Here is a 25259-nt window from a genome sequence, read left to right on the forward strand (position 1 = left end):
TTCTCTGCATTTTGAGGACACCCTGTATATTACGATTAAAAAATAATTTGTCACCATTAAAAAGTTTGTGACATATGTATTTAAATACAGAATATTTAAATAAACATATTTTATAAGATATTTAATGGTATGATAGAAATATCCATGCATATTCTGTTAAATAAAACGACAATATCATTATAATCTTAATCATAATGGACAGAGGTTTTGTATTTTGTATACCTATGTATTATGTATATTGGCCTATGCTCACTGCATAGGTCCGTGGATGATTGATGTCGTCTGCATTTTCTTTTTCCCCCTAATGCCGCCGTGCTCTGAAACTCATCGAGAAATGTACGTCGGTCCTTCCGCCGCATGTTTTATATAGCGATGCATGTTTCATAATTACAACACTATCGTAATCGTGTAACTCGAATTACGCTTTCAGAATATTGTTACAGTGTGCATGTTTGTTTCGATAATTTTCGACGAGAACGCATATATCGTGATAAACTGATTGACAAACGCGGTGACATCCGGTGGCCGCTCGCTATTTCCGACGGCCGCCATTTTACACGACGCTCAGGTGTATGCTCGATATACCTTTAACGGCTAAGTTTGTAGGATTACGTGTTCCGAGTTAAGAACCGGTTTCCGACGATGATCAAGCCGGAAGAGTAAGTATGATATTTCCTATATGTTTTTGCGAGTAAGCCTCGCGATTGAGATTCTCGTTAACCATTCGTTTAATAATCGCAAAGTCATGTAACGTGATATACGATATAATGTATCCACGACTTCGATCTCCCGACGTTGTTATGGTGAGGGAGACGACAACTCGTTTGGTCTGCTATTCGATATTTTTTTAAATTTCATCATCATGCAAGAATTACGCGCCGTAAATATACTGTATATTTTCATCTTGGTCTTAACCTTTTATTCATATATCTTTGACTACACGAGACATGCTTTCCAACAAGAGGCACAAATCGACTCGAATTTAGTTATAGCATCTGTCCTCGTTTGGCACTCGATAAGATATAAAATCGTGTTTCAATATTTAATGCCAAATTATAATGCAAAAATATATAGTTCATATCGCATTATAGATTTTTCAATGAATATTGGAGTGCAGACTAAGGCTTGTTCGTCATTATTTTTTTTTCCTTTTCATTAAAATTTAAACATATATTTAATTTTAAACTTGGGTCTATTACTAGAAAGCATCCAAATCATTTCTTCTATATGTATGACATCAGCTGTACTTCAAAATTGATTGCTGTATAGCTGTCACATATATTATGGATTTTTAACAAAGGTTAATTTGGAACACAGCTGTGATTTATTGTCCAATATCAGTTCTATATATATTTTGTATATACTAGTCAAGTGTAATGTTATTTTATATGTATGATTATAGCAATCAGATACAGAATAATGACGACAGAGATAGAAGCAGGGAGCGTGATCGTAATCGAAGATCGGACAGACCCAATCGTCTGAACTCAGCCAGTCGTGATCGTAGCAGAGAGAGAAATGATCGCGTCAGAAAATCCTCCGACCGACGGATTTATGTATCAAACATTCCTTATGATTTTCGATGGCAAGATCTCAAGGATCTATTCAGGAGCGAGGTTGGCAAGGTGGCACATGTCGAGCTCTTTACTGACGAGAATGACAAACCTAGAGGATGTGGGATAGTGGAATTTGAAGATCCAGAATCAGTCAAGATATCAGTAGAAAAGATGCACCGATATGATATCAAAGGGAGAAAGCTTGTTGTTAAAGAAGTAAATGCAAGGATTCTTTAGTCGCGATATTTCGCATCTTTCTTTTACTAATTTTAATAACATTTAAATATTTAATTTAACAAGCTTTCTTGTCTTTTATCAAATATACTTTTATATATTTTGCAGGATTTTGATGTGGAACGCGACAAATATGGTCGTTTAACTACAGGTCGTAACAACGATAGAAATCGAGACGATAGATTCAGAGATCCCATCAGAGGTGGATCACAAGGTGGTGGCAGACAAAACATGTCGGTACCTGGTGGTGCAGGAGGTGGTGGTGGTGGTGGTAATGGAGGAGGTGGCGGTGGCGGTGGTGGTGGCTGCGGCGGCGGTGGAGGTGACAATAAATTTGGGAATACCTATGGTCTTAGTACACAATTCTTAGAATCTCTTGGTATTAACGGTCCTTTAGTTACAAGGGTCTTTGTTGCAAATGTTAGTATGACATGAATATACTTTAAAAAAAATAATAATTGCATATTTATGCATTGAAGAAATATATTTATTTATTCAGCTGGACTATAAAGTGGACGAAAAAAAATTACTTGAAGTTTTTAAATTGGCTGGGAAAGTATTGCATGTTGAATTGGGAAAAGATAAGGATGGTAAATCAAGAGGCTTCGGAGTTGTGGAATACGATCATCCAGTGGAATCAGTTCAGGCTATTTCGATGCTTCATAATCAACAATTGTACGATAGACGCATGACCGTCAGACTCGACAGAGCTAATGAACCTGACATGCCGCCTAAATTACCAGAAGGTACTTACATATTTATCAGTCCGTGACCGACATATGTAGCACTTTTAATAAACTCGTTTAATGTTAAATGAATACTTTGTAAATTAGGTTTAAAGGGAATTGGTATGGGACTCGGTGCCGGTGGTAATAGACTGCTGGATGTTGCAAGAAATATTCCCAATGTACAAGCGAATAATCCACCAGTAGTGAATCCGATTTCTGCACCTGTTCTAGCAGCGGGCGCTTTTGGCGCCGGTCTAAACAATGTTGTACCGGCACAGTTGGGTAAGAATCATCTGCTATCACAAATAAACTAATATCTTGAAATAAAAAGATGATCATAAGATAATCTTAAATAATCGTATTTGTTCACAGCATCGGCATTATCGAATACTAATGCAGCGGCTCTTCAAGCTAGCCTCGCTGGCGCTGGCTTAGGTGCCAATCTCACTACTAGTTCGTTACTGAATCCTTCATTGACGAATGAATTAGCATCGAATTTGAATAATTTCGGAGGCAGCGTTGGTAGCTTAAGCGGTTTACAGGCTTCTTTGGCTGGTGGACAAGGAAACAATTCGTTTACGCCACGTGGATTATCTAAGTTAGATAATGACATAGGTTTTAGTGGTAACAATGCTTTTGGTGGGTCCAACTTTGGTGGTGGCGGTAGAGATTTTGATGGAGGATTTAATCGAGGAGATGGTGATCGCATTTCCGGTGGCGGCGGTGGATTTTCTGGAAATCAGGGACAAAGTGGTGGCGGAAATCGTCAGAATTCCAATGGTTCAAGACCGATATCCGATACTATACTCATAGGCAATGTACGTACTTCCATCACTTTTTTTTCCTCGCGACTCGATATTTAATTTTATATTTAATTTATTCTTATCTTGTTACAGCTACCTCCAAATACTACATGGCAGATGTTACGTGACAAATTCCAGGATGTTGGAGAGGTAAAATTTGCAGAAATGAGGGGTACTGATATGGGCATGGTACGGTTCGCATCTGAATGGGATGCCGAGCGTGCTGTGAGTATCCTTTTCAAAGCAGATATTTAAAAAACAAATTGACTGGAAATCTGGTTATTTCCTTTTTTTCTTTATATTGTCAATTATGAGATATAAAAAAAAAACAGTCGGTTTGTATGAATAATTATATATAACACATATGATAATCATACGTGCTATATGTAATTATATACGGGAAAGGAGAAAGTTTGTATAAACGAGTTTTCCTTAATGACCGTAATTAGCTATGATGAATAGATCGCGCATCGACGGTAGAACGATCGACGTTCGTCTGTACTAAGAACCAAAGGGTAGCCTCGAGAATTTAAGGTAACATTAATAAAAAGATTATACTGGCTGTAATTCGATGCTTAACCATAACTTATTGACGCAGCGTGAGGAAGCTGGGTGTTTATGTGTCGTCTGCAGGATTGTTCTACTCCTGATGACAATACTCGAAATTCATCCTAGTTGTCTGGCAGAACTTAGGACGGTGAATGTGAGAAGTGTCTGTCTTTGGAAGATCAGCAAGTCTTGTTCATACGATGGCTACTCAACGTTGAAACGATCATGTCGGCTACTGTTATGACGGTTATTCTCCATAATCTCCCTTTCTTTTTCTCTCTTTACCGCCCCCCCTTCCTTTAACTTTGCAATTCTATATTATTTACCATCAGATTATCGTTCCTTTTTACAGTGGAAGTCTACTAATAGTCCACTTTTTAAAATCAGTCTTTTCTTTTTTTTTCTAGCGATCGTGACTATAGTTTAGTTGTTTAGGCTTAGGTTGATTTTATTGTAAGTTAGTAGGTTTCTTTTCAGTGTGTAGGTTATTCACTATTTACAGGTTATTTACAGTAATTAGCGATACTGTAGTCTGTAAGATTTTACTTCTTAGTTATCATGACGAGAGATCGATCGGTTCTCCATCACTCCGATCTATGACGCTATGCTGTGCATTCGCAGTTGAATTCACCAAGGGATAGAGATTAATCTTTCGATCATGAAAATACACTTTGAACGTTGTAAAATCACTTCGGATTAGATTTCGACAATTCGCTTCGGATTAGATTTCCGGCTTGCGGCTTATCGAGGTATGCTCGTTTAAAATTTTTGCAGATCGTGGACTTATATGTGTTGGATTCTCATAGTATCGTTCGTACTTTCGTATGCGCAAGAAAAAGCACGTGTGGTGTTTGACAGAGGACTGCGCTTCGTCGCCCACGACTTCTAATGCGATCACATCGTTTATTATTATCTTTCTGTTTATTTTTTGCTGTATTACGTACACTGTGTTGCATCTTTGTAAATGATTTAATGATCTAAATGAAGAATACGTGAAATTTGTTGTAGTCGTCTTTTTTTTCTTTTTTTCTTTTTTTCTTTTTTTTTTTTTTTTTTTTTTTTTTTAAGGAAGATCCCCTCTCAGTTCACTCGCTTCGAGAGACTTTGGCGAACGTACATACATCGGACGACTGGATTCGGCAAAATTCTGCGTTTTATGCACCGTGATATGTTTACCAAAAAGTAAACCGTATCTCCCGCGATGTCGAATAGTGTCTTTTGACCTTTTCTATCTGTTTTCTTGCAAACATTCTTCTGTTCGCGGACGGGACTCTGGTCAAGCCTGATGCAATGGACGAATTTGTGGCATGTTTTTGAAATATTATTTTTTGGTAAACATAAATCTCCTCTCGCCATGTAGATCTCGAGGAACATTCTGTGCATTGTATAACACTGTTGTATAACCACAATCTCATAACAGTGATTGAATAAAATCCAAATCCGTTCTGATCATAAAAAAAACCATGTTGGTCGTTGTGTTTTATTTCTGTGCTGTTGTGTGAAATTTTATCTTTTTTTTTTTTTTTTTTTTAAGCTGCTACTTTTGTCGGTTCGGATGGATCTTAAGTGAGTTTCAGCATGCAATGCAACGCGTTTGACGGTACGGTTACGCGTTCCGTAAACACGTTGCATTTTCAGCAGATACGAGTCCATTCGGTTTATTGATATGTCTTAAAATACAGATCACTCCTCCGATTATCTTGCAATTGGGAAGTCTGCGCAATGAGGGAAGAGATGGTGCTCGTTCACGCTCGCAGGTGAGATACTTTTTCAGATGATTTTCCTCCCCGATTCTCCGGAGACGGTCCCGAGAAGAGAGTGCCGATTGACGATATTTGGCCCCGATTAGATAGCAACAATTACTTGTTCTATCATTAATAGCGAGAGTTTAAAAGCGATACTCGCGAGTCTACCTGTGCATGGTGTTGTCACTTAAATATGTTCTTCATCTCCAATAATTTTTAGCGATATTTTTTACTATCGATGAGATTGAGACGCATCGATGGATCTTTTAATAGTACGATTACCGACAAAGGGAAAATGGTTAATGTGGGGTTGATTCTCGTCGTCTTTTTAACGTGGTTTGTTTGATTCTGTGTGTAGAAATGTGAATGGTGAACGGCGAAATCTTCTGTACGCGTCGATGATTTTATATCCAATTCCAAAGTATTGACATAGTTTGTGTACAATCTCTGTCAACTTGTATCGTGATTCGGAACACTGCGTTTTTTTTCCAGAACTTTATTAATGTACTTTCGTTGGTAAGTGTTTTCGTCGTTAACGTTCCCACCTGCGATCGGCGATAAAAAATGCGCACACGTTGGCACTTTTCAAGCAACCGATCCTCCGTTTGTTCTCAATGTCGAACTAAATTCTTACGTATTCATGTAAAGGAGATGTGGTATTATCCCTTTTTTTGTTATTGATATGATATTTAGTCAGGATTCCGATACGCAATACAGACAAGGTTATTAACGTGGTGATTATCGTCACTGTTACTTATATTATTCCTCGAGAATCGGTGCTCGTGTCTTTTCGAATTAATAATTCGACTTTAGGGACCAAGACGTGTTTATTCTTTTGCCATTGTGATATATTTATGCGATTCGCACAATGCAATCTTTTAATGCTTGTCGCGCGAAAACGAGAGGCATTTTTCTTTCTCGTGAAATAGAATGAGATAATACGTATATGAATTATCGTATAAGGAATACTTTTTATTACACTGGGGTATAGATACAATATGGATATTATTGATTATTTCCAGGTCACGTATGAGAAACATCTTTCCCAAAATGTGACAAAGTCAGGTAAGTTTTAACAATTGACGAACAGTCACCTTATGCAAGTATGTTGTTCTTCCAGGGAAGCTATCACGAGCAACATTGTGTCTTATGAAAATGGTGAGTCGTACGGAGTAAAAAGAACGAAAAAAATCGCAAAGTCGTACTTTCAATCACACCTGTATTTTGTTTCTTTGTCTACCTATACATTATAAAACAGCTTTCGGTACGCGGGGCAAGTGTAAGGATTACTATGTTTGTAGAGAATCGCAATGTGAGGTCCCGGCGTAATATGACGATGATGCAGTTAATAGCTCAGACGCGCACAAGTGTGCCAGTAACGGGACCACCGCTCGAACGAAACATGTAAAACGTATATAAAATTGCATAATACGGTAAATACGGGTACGTAATTCGTGTAAATTAATATTAATAGTACAAACAGTATTGCCGACAACCGTGTTCACGTTTAGCGCGCGAAGAGTGCACCGACATCTCTCGGAAAAAAAAAGAAAAAAAAAGGCACGTTAAACATCACACGTCCATTTTTATATGTATTGTATAGATTTATATATAATCATGTAAAGCGAAACACGTTTCTCTTTTTTTACTTCTCTTTTTCTCTATTACCTATGTATACGTGAATTATCACATTTGAAATAAAGGTATGAAGGCGCAGAAATTCATGACTTATATACCGCGAGTGAATCATCAATTCCGATCGCTGTTGTTTGCATTGGCATATCAATAATCAGCGAAGTCTGAAGTAATCTGTGTGGCATTCGAAACGTGCTATAACGAGATATAAACGTAACGTATTATAATTTTGTTTTATATTTTGTTTTGTTATATTTTGTCATATATGCAAGAACCCAAACATCTTGTAATAATATTATTTTATATATAAGCAAAACATTACAAAATTATAGTATGCTAAGTGTAGATTTGCATTCACTGTTCACAGTGTCAGAAAACTTTTATTACAAATCCATGTTTTTCTTTTTATTCGTTTATACAGCAAGGTAAAAAGTTACTTTTCTAAGATAACACACTTGAAGTCAACGTACATTTATGTTATCGCTAAGCGTTATCAACGTAATAATGTATATATAATATGGCTTGCGCGCGGGTGGGGTTTATGTATAAAGGGAGAGGCCTTTAATTAGCCAAGTTCGCAATAGTAAAATCACAATATCTGCATTATCACCTTGTACCAATGGACATTCATCTAGTTCATCAAGATTCAAAATCTCTCTTTTAAATCATTGCACATTGACACCAAAGAGACCTATCAAAATATATTGCTAATTTACTAATTTTACCTATTAAAAACAATAGTAAACAAGAGATTATTAAAGATGTGAATAATTGATTTTATTTCAATTTTATAAAAATATCGCTGATAAATTTTTAAATAAAATCCGATTAAATAATTATAAAATGTAAAAGGGAAATTATTAATCGTAATAAAAATAAAGCTTATTCCCTGCGTTAATCTTTTACTTTTAATTTTTTTATTCTTTTTATGAAAATAGATATTTTATGAATTGCCAAAATCGTATTAAAAAATATATATATGTATATAGATAAGCAAAATGTATAAAATTGCGTTTCATTAAATATAACATTTTTAATAGTTTAATAAAATAAATAATGTTTTACTAGAAGTGACCATCTCTTTATATCATAAATGAAATAAATATAAGGATACATTGGCTAACAGTAGTAAAAAATTATTAAATTTTAAGGCTCCTGACCAATCGCTGCGGTTGTATTGGAATTGTGACATAAGCGAGAAATGATATAGTGAAATTTATTGCATGTAATTTGCAAAAAAGATATTTGATTAAAATGATACTTGGCTTTAAGACTGACACTTGTGAAAATTGACGACTACTATCTTTTTCCCTCCTGAGAGTCAATAAAAGGCACGTGAAGTAAAACCTATTCAGACAGAAAAACACACGATTTGACAGATGTTGAAAGAGGTAAAAAATATATTTTTATGTATAAAATTCAAAGATAACTTTGGCTGTCATCCATTTTTACGAATTTGGTAAGACAAGTCACATCTGTACGATTAAATATATAACAAAATTAGGTGCAACAAAAAACTTTCACTATTAATGTCACTTAATATAAAGATAAACAAGGACAAGGATGAGATAAACAAGGATAAATAAGCTTCTAAATTTTATCGACGTTGTGTTGCTACCGTCACACGGAGTTAATTGAGTAGTCAGGAGTCTTAAAAAAAGAACATATTTCTTATATTTCTACTATTTGTTATATTTCTTACATTTCTACTTATTTTCTAATTCTTTATAAATCAAATAAATTTGAATTATAAAGAAGTTAAAATAACATGATTTAAATATTTCTATAAAAGAAAACATTTTTCCTAATGATAACTTTTGGTTATGAATATCTCCTGAAATCAAAAACCAAAAATAACTAATAATTTATAGAAAGATTTTAAGTTATTATAATGCTCCGTTTTTATATTCATATTCATATCCAAATGTAATAAGTAGAATAACTTATGAAATTAACAAAAAAGAATGGAAAAAATGAGACTCAAACTTGCGATACGCATCGTTTCGCTTTCGCTGAAAACCTGCTTCTTCAATTTGGTAATAAAGAGAAACACGAAAAATTTCAAACTAATTTTTCTCGTTTATATTATATTTATTAAATTTGTCTCCTTTAATTTACGAGATAAAAAGAGATGGCCGCTTATAAGTAGAACACCTTGCATAATGTTCCCGTATAATTTTTAAAGATATATAAGTTTGAAGTCTGCTTAGATTGAACGAATCACGAAGCGTAATAGCGAAGTTTTCAATCAAAATTGAAAACTTAATTTATTTCTTATTTATAAAAATCTTATTACGAAACATGTTTTATATTATTAGAGAAAAGATCTTCTTGGAATCACGTGTGCTTCGTACCGTCGAATAGAAGATCTGTGCTTCTCGAGAATAACTCTTTTATCTTTGTTTTAATACGAATTATATATGGAGTATCTCAAAATCACTTTCTTAAAAGAATATTCAAAAATTAAAGTGACTTTGAGACTTTATAGAAAGGTGAATCTCGATGTTAAATTGAGTAAATTGTGAATCGAATTGGTTAACGCTCGAATTATCACCATTGGCTCTCCAGTCGTCATACTTTCTCAATTAGAGAAATGTGTGTCTGCTACGACTATTTCACTGGCGATGTGTTATTACTAGTGCATTTCAACGAAAGCGCGGAGATGCGCGGGCACTCTGCTGATCTTTTGCGTCTTTCTGACTACTCGCGCGGCCAAACAGGCGAGTGTGGTATACTTGAGTGGGCAAATCGAATCATAGAGTTCCTTATTACACAACAGCATTTCGAATGTCTTGCCGTCATTATTCACCGTATCGAGATGTGCGCCGGCGTCTAGTAGATCGACCGACAGGATCGGTCGCCAAGGACGCAATAGCGCGGTAAGGTGCAAAGCCGTGTTACCATCATTGTCCTTGGCAGCCACATTCGCGCCCACTCTCAGCAAAGCCTTGGTCAAGTGAGGAGACGGAAACTTGCATGTGGGATACCTGCCAACCAGGGCACCATCTTCACTGTGAACTAATTGCAATGCGTCACGGCCCTGAAAACACATCACAAGACCGAAAAAGTGTAGATATCGATAATCGACCCTATTCTCTCACAATTATTATCGGATAATTGTTATAACTGCCACTCACTTGCTTGCCTCTGGCGTTTATTCGAACTAACTTGTAGAGCTCCTTGTGTAAAGCGTGATATTCCTCACTGCCCTTTTCCCCGGTTTCGCGTGTTAAGAGACACGCCAAGTGGAGAGTGATAACGAGGACTCTGTTCAAAAATGTCAAATCGCGCTCGCACGCCAAATCGCCCATCTTATCCAACATTTGCTTTCCTTTCGCTACTTCGTTAACCTACAAACAATTTTTTATCGTAATAAATATTGATGGATTGAGATATATCGATTAACAACACGATGTGCACTTACAGCTTTCTCAAAAACTTTCAACAGATCCTCTCTCTTTACTGGCGGTACCCTTCGACCTCTATTCGTCTGTCTGCCTTCCTCACCCACCATGAAGCTGAAGAGTTCGGTAAAACTGAATAGAGAGCTTTGCGTCATAGGATTTAGCGGCTCCAACATGCTCTGTTGCATGTCAAGAGCATAATTCCACAGTTCGATGCAGCGACGGAATTTACCCGCGTCCGCATAGACCGCTCCGCGGTATCTAATATAATAACTAGTATCCGGATGAGCCGGTCCTAATATTCGTTCTCTAATCACCAGTGCCTGCATGCGCATTTCGTCCGGGTCTGCCAATAGGTCGTCCAAAGCTTCGGGTTCGATTACCTCTCGAGCGAAATCATAAGCAGCTACAAGTGGCGGAGATTCAGGTTTCGATATTACCGGACCATCTCCCCGATATCTGAGGGAGAAAATTATACATATAAAGTCAAAGGATACAGCGATAATCATATTTTTAAAGCTAGAATCGATTAAATTCGTTTAAAAAAATTTAAGTAAGACACATCTATATGGTCATTTTGCGTTCGAAAATCGTATCTTCAAGATTATACAAGACACAACACGTTTTAAGATAAATGCACGGATTTTAAAATTCGTTCATCTACGGAAGACATACCGCTCGTTCATGGCTCGCTTCCAGAACTGCAGGGCACCAATCATATCCCTCTTTTTGTCCACGTACGTCGCCCCGAGCAATTCCAGCGCATCGATACGTTCCTTCCTGCTGAACAATTGCGGAATGCCTATGAGGTACTCGACGATATGCGTATGACCTACAAGAGAGGAAACGAAAAGACATTCGGTCAGCGCTCGCTTTTTCCTCAGCCGTCTAAGCATCGCGGAACAGATCGCTTCGGACGAGCTAAATAAACTGTCTTAGGGGAACCTTCGAGTGGTGCGTGGAACTTTCTGCTTTAACCTGTTACTGCTGCCGCGAGAAGTGGCGTCATCCCGTAAGAGTCCACGTCCATCTGGGCGCCGTGCTCGACGAGTATCTTCAATATCTCCAGGGATCCGCTCTCGGCACAGTCGTGTAGCGCCGTATTACCCTTCACGGACTTACGATTCGCGTCCGCTTTCAGAGAGAGTAGGAACTTTGCGATTTTAACGTGACCCCGGTAGCACGCGATCATCAGACATGTATGCCCATGTCGGTTCGCCATCTCGATATCTGTAATAGAGAAGATACTGACGCGATTCCAACGGGAATTTGCTCGGAGTATTTTAAATATTTTACTTTTCAATATATAAAATATAAATCTTTGTTTTGTATATAGAATCTTGATTAGTATTAGTAATTTTTACTTCTGAAAACTGTAGTTTTTACCTCGAAACTTTCGCAGACGTCTCTCATATTTTTCCAAGTCACGGAATTCGCTTTACTTACGTTTATACTTTTACAAGGGAGAGGTATTGTACAAGACTTAAAAATATAATTTACGAATTTGTATCTCGTGTTCTTCACCTGCACCGTTTTGCACTAAAAACTTGACGATATCGTAGTGCCCATCAAAACACGCAGCGCGCAGGGGTGTGGAATTCGTTTTCGTGATGGAGTTCACCTTGGCGCCTCGTTTCACCAGCAGTTTGACCAAAGTCAAGTGACCAGCTGCCGCCGCGCACCATAGGGGTGGTGCACCCTCGATTGTCTCGCCTTCGAAAACCACTATATCCAAAGAAACATTCCGGTAAGCTCTTAGCATCGAAACGATTTAAATCTCGATTTGCAAAAAAGTAATATAATCGTAATAATTATAAGCAAAATATTGTGAATTACGATGCAAAGCATTTGTAAGAACAAAGTCTCAAGCTTGATTTAAAAGAGAAAAGAGGAAAACTTGATAAAATGCATCATTGCCGAGCATCTCTTTTGCAATTCGATTCATTGGTTGTTCCCGGTAATCAAACGGATCGTTGACCTGAAACAGAGGCCATCGATGAAAGGATCTTGCGATCTCACCTGATCCGGGCTGCTCCACGTCTGCCCCACATTTTTCGATGAGATATTCCGCCACGTCGTAGTGTCCGTTCCGACATGCCATGACTAAGGGTGTTGCGCCATGGGTTTTGGCACCGACTAGCTGCCCTACCTCATCCTTACCCCGATGCTCCAGGAACACCTTTCGAGAAAAAAGAAGAAATCATTTGATATTGCCTCTTGCGATATATACTATCAAAAATTATCACGTAAAAAATATCCGCGGGAAAACGAGCAAACTCCAAAGCTCTTGCGTCTCGACTTACGTTCGACAGTACGGAACCCGTGTTGAACCGCTTAACGAGAAAGTACGTGCGCGAAGAGCACAGACGTGCTGTGCGTTGTACGCGGACAGATATATCAAAGCCCACTGCCCACTCGAATTACCGTCACGACACAGACACATACATTCAAGAGGCCGAATTATCGTTGAATGATGAATATTTAAATTTCAAAAATTTCTCTCTTCCTCGTCACGTGCCGTCTTATATTCTCGAAACTTTATTCGATAATTCGTCAGAGTCTTTCACAACTCGGTGACTTGACCTTCACAAATTTTATTCATCCGACCTTGTATATTTTTTAATTATATTGTTTGGAAATGTCGAGTTTTTAGATTTCAGTGCAGAAGCACGATTTTTATATTGAATTCAATATTCGGAAAAAATGATTTTCCGCTTCGACCCGACGAGAGAGGAGAGTGAAGAAAGATAAGTTTTGTCGTCTGGAGATAACACTCGAGAAGTTACTCGCGGCGACATTCACCGCCGATCTGAACACCACGTGTACGCTGTAGCGCACATTTCATTTGGACGCTGGGAAACGAAGAGGATGTCTTGCGTCACTGACAGGAGGGCCTTCTTACAAACTCCAAGCCAGAATGTCATGCAACGCGGGATGACAAAAGTTTCAGCCCCTTTTTCGCAGTCACACGCGAAAACGGATTTCTCTACGAACTGCGCGAGATTTCAAGTGTCGTGAGTCAAGTGTTAAATAATGTTATGACAACACTGGCGGAGTATTGCGAGGATTTATTACATTTGGCGATCAAATAAGAGTATCATCATCGTGTTATGATTAGTTTAAATACCGCATCCAGTCGAGTCAAATCAAACTATCGGAGACGATCGATTCGGTTTGTATCCCCTTTTAATGTCGAGGGAGAGATTGCGATTTGAAAAAAAAAAAAATCGCAATTCCTTTTTTGCCCGACGGTTTGTTCGACGGTTGGTTCGACGATTTTCGAGATGAGTTTCTCAAATAAGCTCGACGATGCTCTTTGTGCACGGAATCGGAGCAGTCCACGCGCGTACTCGCCTAGAAGAAGACTGAACGCGACGAGCTGAATCCTTAACCCACTACGTTCTGGAGAAATCCGACCATCGTGGACGTGCGAGTCCCGTTAAACGAATAATCGAGACATTGGGGCCCATCGTGACAAGCAAACTGCTGCTTACGATGGGCAGCTAGCGAGAGAAGAGGGGCAAAGAGTCGATACCTTGCCGCTTTGAGTTCTTTCGTTCGTCTCCTCCTCCCTCGCACATTGCTTACTCTTTAATATTTCCCCTTCTGAAGAGGGGGGCCTGCATACTTTTCGTGAAAGCCTTACATTGTTCCATCGAAAAAAGATGTAAAAGGAAAAAAGCTGTTTTATTTATTTAAGTCATCTTTACGAAATACTGATTAAAAATGTATTCGTCCTTATATGTAAAAATATGACATTACACAACATATGATGTTACGTAAATTTAATAGAATTTAAAAAGATTTTATATATATATATATATATATATATATATATATATATATATAATTTCTTTGCGATATACATCTCATGTCTTAATATATAAATTCGTCTTTAAAAAAAGAATATTAAAAAATAAACACAAAAAGAACAAAGATATCGGAGCTGAAATATTTATGCTGAAATATTTAAAAATGTGGCTATTATATGAAAATAATTTTGTTGAACTATCAAAATAATTACATAGTGTTCAAATTGATTGTTAGAATTTTTGTAGTATTATCATGTTTAAACGTCCTACATAATTATGTTGATGATTCAAAAAATTATTTTCAGATCTTTACCTGAATAAATTTTTAAATATTTCAGTAAAATCGTTCTTTCTGTGTAGTTTAAAATACATAACATTTATAGTGATAATCTTTAGAAGCGTAATCAACAAATATGAATTATAAAAAAATTAAATTTGTATCTTAAATTTATATCTCTTGTAATTAGTGTAATCATCAGACGTTATCTTTTTTAATTAACTTTAAGTTCTTTTTTTTTTTTTAATATAGAACGTGTTCAAAAAGTTTTAAAATCCATTTTTGACCATACACTTTTTAATACAATTGAGAAGTTCAGACATTAATAGAAATCAACAAACTCGCGGCTATTTTTATGTTTCTCATTCTCTCACTTTAGTTCATCCACTGGAAAGTCGGTGCCGTTATTTGTGCGACCGATTTATTTTTTCGTGAGCCCATCTGTTCATCCTGCTTCATCTTGCTCTTCTTAATGTTACATTCTCATTCGGTCTTTGTTAAAATGTAGGTAACTAGGACAGTCGATGCCGAAACGGGCTCACAAAAAAAATAAAATGAAACGTTCGCCTTTATGCTCGCTATAAAAGAATGCGCGCGAATTACAGACTCTCCACATTGATAATTTTTCACTTTAAAAGACACACAAGTGTCGACGTTTAATGGAAACGAAAACGTATATATAATGTATATATAATGTATAATGATGGACAATTAATAATAATGACAAAGTAATATTCGAAACAATAGAGGATTGCAAAATGAAACTTTATTTTACCTAAGAATAAAACAAATCCTATGTAAAAATAGATTCATTGATCTAAAAATAAAATAAAATCGCGGAAGTTCACGAGACGCAATTGCGTAAAGTCGCGGTGTTGAATTTTTCCCGATGTCAGCGATAAGATTTTCACAATCAAAAAAGTCATGGCACGTGCTATTTCGACATGTGCGAGAAGAATGAAGCACTTGTATCGATTAAGCGCCACGGATATCAAGACCCGAATAAATTATTCTTTCGAAAGTGTCATTATTGTCATGATATTTCCGGCGTTTGTCTCTCGTGGAAAAGGGGTTATTGTAATGCGCTTTCCTTCGGTTCATTTCAACTGATGGCTGATAATTGTGCCGTTTTTACGATCGTGCGAAGAGGATATTTAAATAGTTTTGAAGCTTTCTCTGTATACGAACTCGTATAACGCGGAAAAAAATCACAAAGGGATAGCGGCATTGCTCGTCAAGATCACCGACAGATCCGTCTGGTGGTTTATAGCCTGATCATAAATTCAACGCTAAAAACAATTAATGCTAGGTGTAAGCGCGGTCAAATACCGCACGTTGTGGAACGCGGTATATATTTGTCTCATAATGCTGATGCATGTGCAAATGTTATGTTGTTGCAAGTATGGAAAACACGTTCCACTTAAATTTTACACTTCGAAAGGTTTTACTTTGCCGTCGTATTACGAAAAGTGGCACGCGTTGCAAATAGTCGCTCATTCGTTCGCGTTCATCTGTCAGCGTTCATCTAACATCTTGATGAATTCGTCGATATATCAAAACAGATTCTCAAACGCAATAGGAAAATATCTATGTTATGATATTTAACGAGCGACATCACCTCGGCGGCAAGGAGGTTTAGCGGCCGATTTCCACTGTTTGCGAGAGGGAAAGAGAATGGTAAAAGTATGAATGAACGGAATCAATGACGACAATCGACGTGATTACATAAATCATTCATGCATTGTGGCTGTTCGTAGATTAATGATCGTCCGTAGATTAATATCGCGAGTGATATTTACAAGCATGTTTATATATATAAAGAACAATTTTGCTGAAGTGAATTTGAAAAATTTGAAAGTCTGAAAATAATTTTGTTGAGTCATCAAAATTATTAAAAAACATTTAAGCATGACGATAATAAAATTTTTTTGTAACCAATCTCTAGCAACCAATTTGAATGTTCTACATAATTATTTTTAGATCTATATTTGGCCAAACTTTTAGATATTTCAGCAAAATCTTCTATCTTTAAAGCGCTATTAACTAATGCACTTATTTCTGCTATCTCTCGTACAGAATATGTTATACAAGCAAGTTTTTTATTTGTCGAATTAATTTACAAAACACGATCTATTTATAAAACTCGCATATCGTCGCCGAAGTCGCGGTCGATGTTTTTTTTAGACAAAGGTGACTGAAACTAGAGATCCAACGAAGCCGCCGTTCAAATTCATGATGAAATATGCAATTTACGTTGGAAATGCCGGAAAATCCTATCACGATCGACCTCGACCGACTTATCCGACACGGTAATTACGGTATTACAATTGCGCGCCGGTGTATTTTGGAGCGGTGGCAAAAAGTCCTCCGCGACAATTACGATTACGGCATTCGAGCGTGTGCGAACGTTGAAAATTACACTCGCTCGTTTGTCCGGAGCAATTACGGCAATAATCGCCCCGGACATCATTGCGCACCCGAACAATTATTATTATAATCGTATCCGGATACCCGAGGTATACATCGATCGACCGATAACGTTTACGAGCGGCGTACCGCAGTTGCAACAACAATAGCAACAATTTTAGAAAGTAATCGATGTCGATCGTTACACGAGGAAATTTGATCGTAAAATCAGATAATGCGGTCTAGTGATTTAATCTCTCGTTGGATATTTAAGAGGATCGCTCGATAAATTATTACTTCATCATTAACTTCAACTTCTATATCACGATAATAAAATTCTGTCTGTTCTATATCACGATAATAAATTTCTGTATTTTACGTTTTGTTCTACATCCTTCCTTATTTTACGTCTATTTTGTATTTTGCTTTTCTCACATACAGTTTGATCATCTCACATGCACTTTGATAGCTTGCACTTTGATAAGCTTCATTTCTACTTTGTCTTATATTTTTTTCTGTATCTCTGATTATTTTGCGTTCTGTTTACCATGTTTCGCCTTCACTCTGTTCGTTTTACAAATAGCATATTTTTTATTGTGTCCTGTTGGTGCCTTGCCTTTTACGTGAATTCACGTCTCTACGACGTCTTGCAGAACGTTGAGCTTGTAGAAAGTTGTCGTTGGATCGAGCGAAGTTCCAATCGATCAACTACGTAACGCTGTGCGAAACTCGTTTCGGATGCAAAACATGATTAATTGAAAATAAAATGCAAAATCGTGCCTCGATTGAAATATTGTTCTAAATATACGCTAACATTTCTATATTTAGAGAATTTTTTCCTCTTTCCAAAGTCTTGCAATTCTGTTTTGTTAAAAAAATTTTTATCTAACGCATAATTAAACCTAATATAAATATAAATAAATACACGTGCGTGCGGAAATTCAAGGCTAAAGAGACAATGATCTCTGGAGCAACGTAGCGTTCTTTTTTACATGAGTCACCGCTCATGTTCAAGACGATGACGATAACCTGAAAGTGCACTTTGTGACGCTTTGTCGCCAGGAAAGGATCATTAACCTGTATGTGAAGCTCGATATCATCGTGACAATTAAGAAGGTAATGTGCAAAACAAATTGCGCAAGAGTACACTTGTCTCGTCATTGTTTGATCCGCTTGTCCTAGTTGAACTTTCTACTCTTTGTTTCTTCCGACTTTCCGTCTTCATATAGTTCTAATATATCTCTTATGTTATTTACATTTTATTTTAAATATATTTTAATTTCCAGAAAAATGTGTTATTTTTTTTTGTAAATATGATTTTTATATTAGAATCGAGCTAAGTTAAGGGATAAGGATAAAAAGGTGCATCGAAGCGTCACGTAGCGTTGAAAAATAATAATTCGCAACCCGGCGGAAAGAAATAAAAAAATACACTTAGTATTCTTTTCTGTAGTTTCTGTTTTTCGATCTTCGCGAATCTTTACGAAATTCCTGAGGACACATCCGAATGCAAATTAGATTTAACATTTCCAATAAAAAAGCAACTCCGAAACGGTCGGCTGTCGGAAAGATCCGAAGAACTGTATTTTTACAACGGATTTCGATTCGGCTCCGTGATTTGGAATTAATTGGATCGTTCTCAAACCAATCGGCCGAGAGAGAGAGAGAGAGAGAAAGAGAGAGAAAGAGAAAGAGAGAACGTCAGTTGGTACCAGTAGGCGCGTTTCTCGTTAAGGACAACGAACTATTATTGCCGAACGAAAATACACCTCGAGAATACACGCGCGTACGCCTTTCGTCAGGTCGATTCTTCGCAGTTGGAGCTCTTTCTCTTTCAGCTCGAAGAGGAAATTACTTCGCATCACCGTCATCATGACCCTGGCGTTGCCGGGCATTTCCAACTGTTACCGGGCTTGCCACATCGAGATCTCCCGGCAATAAAGAATCCGTCACCAAAGTTCCGGATTCGAACAAAGATTATCCGTGTGTTTCCGCCAAGCGGCTCTAGAACAACCTTGGCATTTCTCTCGCGATTCATGGCCAATCGCCCATATACCGAAGTGTAAGATCATTTTAAAATATTCAACTCGGAATTATAACTTTGAGACTAAGTTATCATTCGATAATAAATTAACGATAATAAATTAATCATTCGATAATAAATTACTAAAAAAAAAAGAGATGTTATTGAGAAATACAAAGATGTTTACTAGGCTGTGCCGCAGATAATATTTTCGGAAGACGAAAAAGAGGTGAAAGAGAAGGTAATGGGATTCAATAATGTAATTTTTTTATTTTAGTAATGTTTTTGCTTGTTGCTTAAAACCGGCAAGGGTTTTACGTAAATTGTATAAATGTTCTTAAATGTAGAAATCAGACATGTATAATGCTGGTGATTATCATAATTTAGTTTCTTGACTCTACTTGATCCCATATACAGTAGTAGTTTTTATGCGGATATGGCATTGAATGATTAATCGCAATTGATTCGATCGCATTCATTAAAGAATTTTTATATCTTTATTTCGCTTCTTTTTAAAATATTTTTAAAATATGATTTCTCAGTATTTTTAAGCAAAACTTACCCGCGTGAATGATTCGTTATTCGGCATGTTCTCCATTAGTCACAATTGGATGTTTATATACAACTATTGATCTTTGCGTAATTAAAATCACGCAATGAAAACACGAGATGAACGTAAGCAAGATACGGAACGCCTTCAGTTATCGTCTATCTGCTGTTTCCTGCATATTCGATAGCATATCCGATTTCAATTCAAATACAAAATACATTATATCCTCCGCTATTATTACGTCACAAAAAATATTATTTATTATTGTACACTGAGAAAGATTGGAAATATGATTTTGAAATTTCAATACCTTTACTAACGAGTATTTTTATGAAATGTAAATGCCTCAATTATAATTAAAACCAACATTTAATAATTATTATCGAATTATCGAATAATGGAGCAAAAATCAGCAAAATCCAAATTAAGAAAGGAAGATATTCATTAAAATAATATAAATATTGTTTTCATTCTTGCATTGTTATCGTATTAAAAAATTAAAATGAAAATAAAATGAAAATCTTTTTAATTATTGCTCAATTTTTTTAAACTTAACTCAAAGGAGATTCACCTTACGTAACACGAATTGAGACAACTGACAACGCGAAGATGTTGCGAACACTTGTAAAAAATCGATAAGGATCAAACGATTTGTTTCATCAAGCAAGGAAAAAATTGCGCTCCCGATTCGAACGAGGCAAGAACAATGAACATCCCCGATGTGAACTCGAATTATCACTGAGGCTTCCTCGAAGCGAGCAAGGATCTAGTACGACTCTATGAAGAAAAGAGTAGGGAGTGCGAGAACCTCGACCACGAGGTATGTAACATTGGAGATGGATCGGTAGCTGTCGAAGTCAGGAATGTATTGAGTTCGAGAAAGTTGCCGGTTCAGGTAGGTTCGATATTATATAGACACCAATAATATACAATGAAATGATTACAATTTCATTCTAAGTAGAATTCCGGGCACATTGACATAATTTTAATAATTTTAATAATTTCTGTTCCAATTAATACTGAAAATCGACATTCGCTTTTTCAATGTTCTTTCTAAGGAGTATCGACTTTGAAACGAAAGAAAATTATAAATTGTTTTCATTTAATCAAAATTCATACTTTATTCTTCAAGTGTTATTATACAAATATTCGACAAAATTCTTTGATATAACAATAATTATTATAATCGCCTAGCGTCAGTAATAAACGAATTAATTATTTAAAAATTTAATAACACGATAATATTTTCTACACGCACTTTTCCTTATATTTCTTGAAAGTACTTGTTATTATTATTATAAAATAATCATGGAAATTTTTCAATACGTTTGAAAATTGCTGGATTTGTGAACCATTACTGTGATTGACAAATGAACGAATGAGAGAACTAGCCGAATAGCATAAACGCTCACGCTCTCAATGCCTCTCCGCAGCTTTCTAATTGTTCTTCCTGGGGGTCGATCATGTAACTTTTTCCCTAGGGCGGAAACGTGAAAAGTGAAAAATTTCACGTGAACTTACGATCGTATACGATTTTGCGGGATAACATGTTGCATGTAACTCTCTCAAACGTGAAAATGTGAAATTTTTCACGTGAACTTTTTCGCCATGTACCTTGGTGGCGGAAATTTAGGGAATTAATAAATGTGCTTCGGAATTAGAGAAGATTAGGTTGCGTTAGGATTAAGTGTACGTAGTACATATACAATTGGTTATTAAAAGATGTATATAATACTGTACTGTAATAAAATAATTTTCATTAACTATAAGATCTATGAAACTATGTTTCATGATTTCATTTTCCACGCATCCAAATTGCATACATAATCGCTGTACGTGAAAAGTTTCACGTGAAATGTCTAGGTGTGAAAAGTAAAAAGTGAAAATGAAAAGTGAAAAATTTCATGTAAAGTTACATGATTGACCTCCTGATCGGTTTTAACGGCGCACAGTTATGTAACAGGATGCCATATATCGGAGAAAAGTCTGATAATGTTGTTCGAGCGGTTACGTGGCGTTGCGCGAGAAGATTACGCCGAGGAAATCGCGTCTCACGTAATCTGGAGAGAACTACGACCTTTGCAAAGTGACTTCTGCATTACCAGCACGATCTACCAGCACACCACTCTTTTGAAAAAAATCTCTACCAGAAGCTTTCCCGCATTCCTAATCGAAACAAAGTTGCTCGTATCGTAATAAAATAACAATAGCAATAGCATAAATTTCGAACGAGAAGTAAAAGAAAAAAAAATACGGTAGAACTTTTAAGTTCAATAATCTATGCGAGCGCCTTGCTCGTGCCACTGTGACACGAGTGCCATTATATCGCGTGCAAAAAATTTGAATAATATTAAATAATATTCTTGTTAATAGTATACTTTAGTTGCATAATGCTTTTAAGGAGGTGCAACAGGTTAACGCGCACTCTTAGTGCAAATATTAATTTCTGCGCATTGCACATGTGACCGCGGAATCGACTGCACGAAGTGCAGACACTTGAACATTACGTTTCGCCGAGCTCAAGTCGTCGCAAAATTTCTTACGTTTGTTAACATTTGATATTTAATTAAACGTAAAATTGCCAAGTGCAAATACTATGAAAATTACGAAACATCGCCACGCAACTCGATAAGTAATCACGAAATTAAATAAAACGCGAATATTACACGGAATTCAAATTAAACTAAAAATAAATTGTAATAACTTTTTTAATTAAATTATATCATAAACCAATTTAATTTATAATATAAACAAATTAACCGATTACGTATACATTATAATTGAAAGTAGTAGAAAGACGCACACAAAAAGTTAAATTAATTGTAATACATCAAGATGGTGATACATCAAGATATTACGAAGCATCACGAGATGTTTTGCGTATGTAAATGAAGTTAAGAAGAGAGGTCGATAGAAAGAGCAATACGAGACATACAAAATTGACGTAAGGCCAAGTTATGTCAAGTTACACAGCACGTTTACTTTCTAATCGGCGACGTTACGTGAACCCTTGACGAAAGTATTACAACTCTGGTTGTAAGCAGTGACATTATCAGCAATAAGGAGCATGTCGCGTTGTGAGATTTATTGAGTAAGATCTGATGTTAATAATCAACATAATTCAACATATATTAATTACATTAGATATTTATTAGTACTTTCTTATTTATGACGATGATAGATTTTGGACCTTTTAAACTTTGTACGTGGATTTTTCTAAAAATTGCTTATTTCATTTAAATTTTTAATTCTTCCTTTTTTCCTTGAGGCAATTAAAAATTTAAATTTAAAGGTACTTTGCTTGTCATTTATAATGACTAAGTGTTATTTTTTCGTTATTATTATCTATACATTAATACAATAATCAGGTGTTCTTATACATTTTTCATTTATTTATTTTTTATTTTATTTCTCTTTATTATTTTTTGAACTGAAAAATTCCACAGCAGCTATTTCGTTTTTCCCAAGAAATTTAATTCCACTGAGTAGTGTTTATGGAATACGTTGGAAAACACAGTACTGTTTATAGAATACGTTGGAAAACACACGAGAAATAATGCACTGGGAATATTATCAGTTCTGGACTATAATTTTCCTACATAAACAAGAAAACAGCTTTTTATTCTATTTACATTCTATAGAAAATTCGAGGAAATATTCTCAATTACCGGAATGGAGGAAATATTCTGTAAAAAAAAAAAAAAAAAAAACGCTTTGAGGATAAAGCTAGAAAAACGAGGTTTTACCGCATTTTAAATCAGCACGTACTTATTCGATTAAATGAAGAATTATTATCGCCCGTTTCAACTACCGTATATGTCGAATGATAATGCGAAATGTTGATTACATAGCAATAAGGTGAGAAATATAATTCCATCTATTCTCTCGAGACACCATTTACACAAATGACCATTGGGATTACAAGGCGAACATCTGCATCACTATATTATTGCACGGTCACGCGGCAACAAAATTCACCATCGTCATCATTTCTATTGAGCTTCGAAATTATAATTTTCAACCGACGTCTTTGTATAAATCAACGCGAGTACAAGGCGCAAAGTTCCCCATTTGACCCATTAAGTCTATTGATTGGGCCTTGTCATCGCTTTGCGTAATTACTAATTATCTATTCGATCATTGTTCTAATTTATATGAATATTATTTTCTTATACATACGCATGCGTGATTATATATGTGTGTGTCACATAATATCAATTATCTACGAATGATGCTGTTGGTGACATTGATAAAGCGACTTTCTTACAACTTTTACATGTGTACACATGTGCACGCGCATGTGTATTTCCGTAGATAATTAACACAAGCGATTTTGATCACATGTCAAAACATGGATCACTTGTGTTAATTATCTGTAAGAAATAAAAAATCTACATTTATACTTGTAGGAAGATCTTGCATTGCATTACTCGATTTACTGTAGCAAACTGAATTTTGTTAAGGAAATATTTGTCTTAATTTTTCATTGCATCGTAACTTGCATAAATTAAAATTCTGTATTAAACGAGTGTAAACAATGTTCACGGAACATCGCGATCCTTAATGATGAAATACGAAATGTATTCATAGGATAAAAGGCAATGTTGAATAGATGATATATGTAAAAGACTGTTATGTACACACGTGAGTGTGATTTCATGAATCATTAATAATAATCTCGCGTGTGTTTTTTCCGCATTTCATAATACAGGAATGTAGTAGATTTTTTATATCATGAGAAAAATACTAAGCACATAAAAAAGTAGTTTTGTTTACCCACAACTCGTTTGCGTCTTAAAAATTGATCTATTCTTCGCGCTTATGAATATGTAAAATACTCACATGTAAACATCAATAAGAAGAAAAACAGAACTGTACGCAACTTACTTGATGATGACCGATATCCAATTATAATTTCAATAGGTTGCGTCGAAAGACTACGCAACATCACGCATTAGTGCATAAAATAGCATAATATACATATTCTTCACATTAAAATAAGATGTATAAAAATATATAAATATCCATTTATATGTTGTCCATTTTTAAAAATCAATTTTAAATTCGATTCAACTTTAATTTTTTATTTTTTTGTAGTTCTAAAATTTAGGAAAAAATAAAGAATAAATTAAACCAAGATTAAGATTAATCTATATTAGTATAAAAATATAAAATTAAATTTTCTTCTTTTTTCTAAAAAAAAGGCAATATGTCTATTTTTCCTCTTCTCTATTTCCTAATTGAAATATAATTTCAACTTCAAATATAATTTCAATCTTTAACAAGATTGTAAATGAAACTTTTTAATCCATTATAGGCTTTGTGTCTTCTCTATTTCCTAATTGAAATTATATTTAAATACGATAAATTTTATATAATTATATTTTCGATAATTACAAGAGAAGAAAAGAAAAATATGTTGGAGGATATGACGATGCTAAAATAACGAGAATAAAATCGAAGATATCATTTGAGAAATCGCTCAATAACAGCGATTTTTGCAGAGATAACCAACAGTATTTCCAATATTGATAAAA

General features: G+C 35.6%; 2 protein-coding genes across 10 annotated transcripts in view; one reads left to right on the forward strand and one right to left on the reverse strand.

The window, feature by feature from the left end:
* Positions 1-340: 340 nt before the first annotated feature.
* On the forward strand, positions 341-7335 carry rump (heterogeneous nuclear ribonucleoprotein rumpelstiltskin). Of its 8 annotated transcripts, XR_016140972.1 has the most exons (11): positions 341-659; positions 1403-1772; positions 1899-2210; positions 2290-2536; positions 2624-2800; positions 2891-3336; positions 3415-3550; positions 3771-3855; positions 6638-6680; positions 6736-6773; positions 6917-7335. XR_016140972.1 is itself a non-coding variant. In XM_011640139.3 (9 exons), exons 1-8 carry the CDS (start codon positions 643-645, stop codon positions 3824-3826), a joined length of 1761 nt encoding a protein of 586 aa, XP_011638441.2. In that variant the 5' UTR covers positions 341-642; the 3' UTR covers positions 3827-3855; positions 6638-7335. The 8 variants fall into 8 exon arrangements, 5 of the variants coding, with proteins under 5 accessions (XP_011638441.2, XP_088939682.1, XP_088939680.1 ...); XR_016140971.1 differs by having other exon boundaries at positions 6736-7335; XR_016140973.1 differs by lacking the exon at positions 6638-6680.
* Positions 4260-25259, reverse strand: part of LOC105428068 (protein fem-1 homolog CG6966) — a 32464-nt gene continuing 11464 nt past the window's right edge. The window contains exons 1-8 of one of the 2 annotated variants that reach the window (XM_011640138.3): positions 19735-20036; positions 12674-12833; positions 12179-12379; positions 11633-11884; positions 11330-11486; positions 10675-11113; positions 10388-10600; positions 4260-10290 (exon numbers count right to left, since the gene is read on the reverse strand). In XM_011640138.3, the coding sequence (XP_011638440.2) occupies positions 9886-10290; positions 10388-10600; positions 10675-11113; positions 11330-11486; positions 11633-11884; positions 12179-12379; positions 12674-12833; positions 19735-19770 (1863 nt within the window). In that variant the 5' untranslated portion in view covers positions 19771-20036 and the 3' untranslated portion in view covers positions 4260-9885. Of the gene's footprint in view, positions 10291-10387; positions 10601-10674; positions 11114-11329; positions 11487-11632; positions 11885-12178; positions 12380-12673; positions 12834-19734; positions 20037-25259 lie in introns of those variants that run through there. The other variant, XM_011640137.3, reaches the window with a different exon arrangement.

Source organism: Pogonomyrmex barbatus, unplaced genomic scaffold, assembly GCF_055798465.1.
Source record: "Pogonomyrmex barbatus isolate J1 unplaced genomic scaffold, ASM5579846v1 scaffold7, whole genome shotgun sequence".
NCBI classification, from domain to species: domain Eukaryota; kingdom Metazoa; phylum Arthropoda; class Insecta; order Hymenoptera; family Formicidae; genus Pogonomyrmex; species Pogonomyrmex barbatus.

What these genes read in the sequence shown, in the direction of transcription:
- rump (XM_011640139.3), top strand. An exon ending in GAAAGCTTGTTGTTAAAGAA is followed by an intron (nt 1,773 to 1,898) that starts GTAAATGCAAGG and finishes TATATTTTGCAG; the next exon opens with GATTTTGATGTGGAACGCGA. An exon ending in ATACTATACTCATAGGCAAT is followed by an intron (nt 3,337 to 3,414) that starts GTACGTACTTCC and finishes ATCTTGTTACAG; the next exon opens with CTACCTCCAAATACTACATG.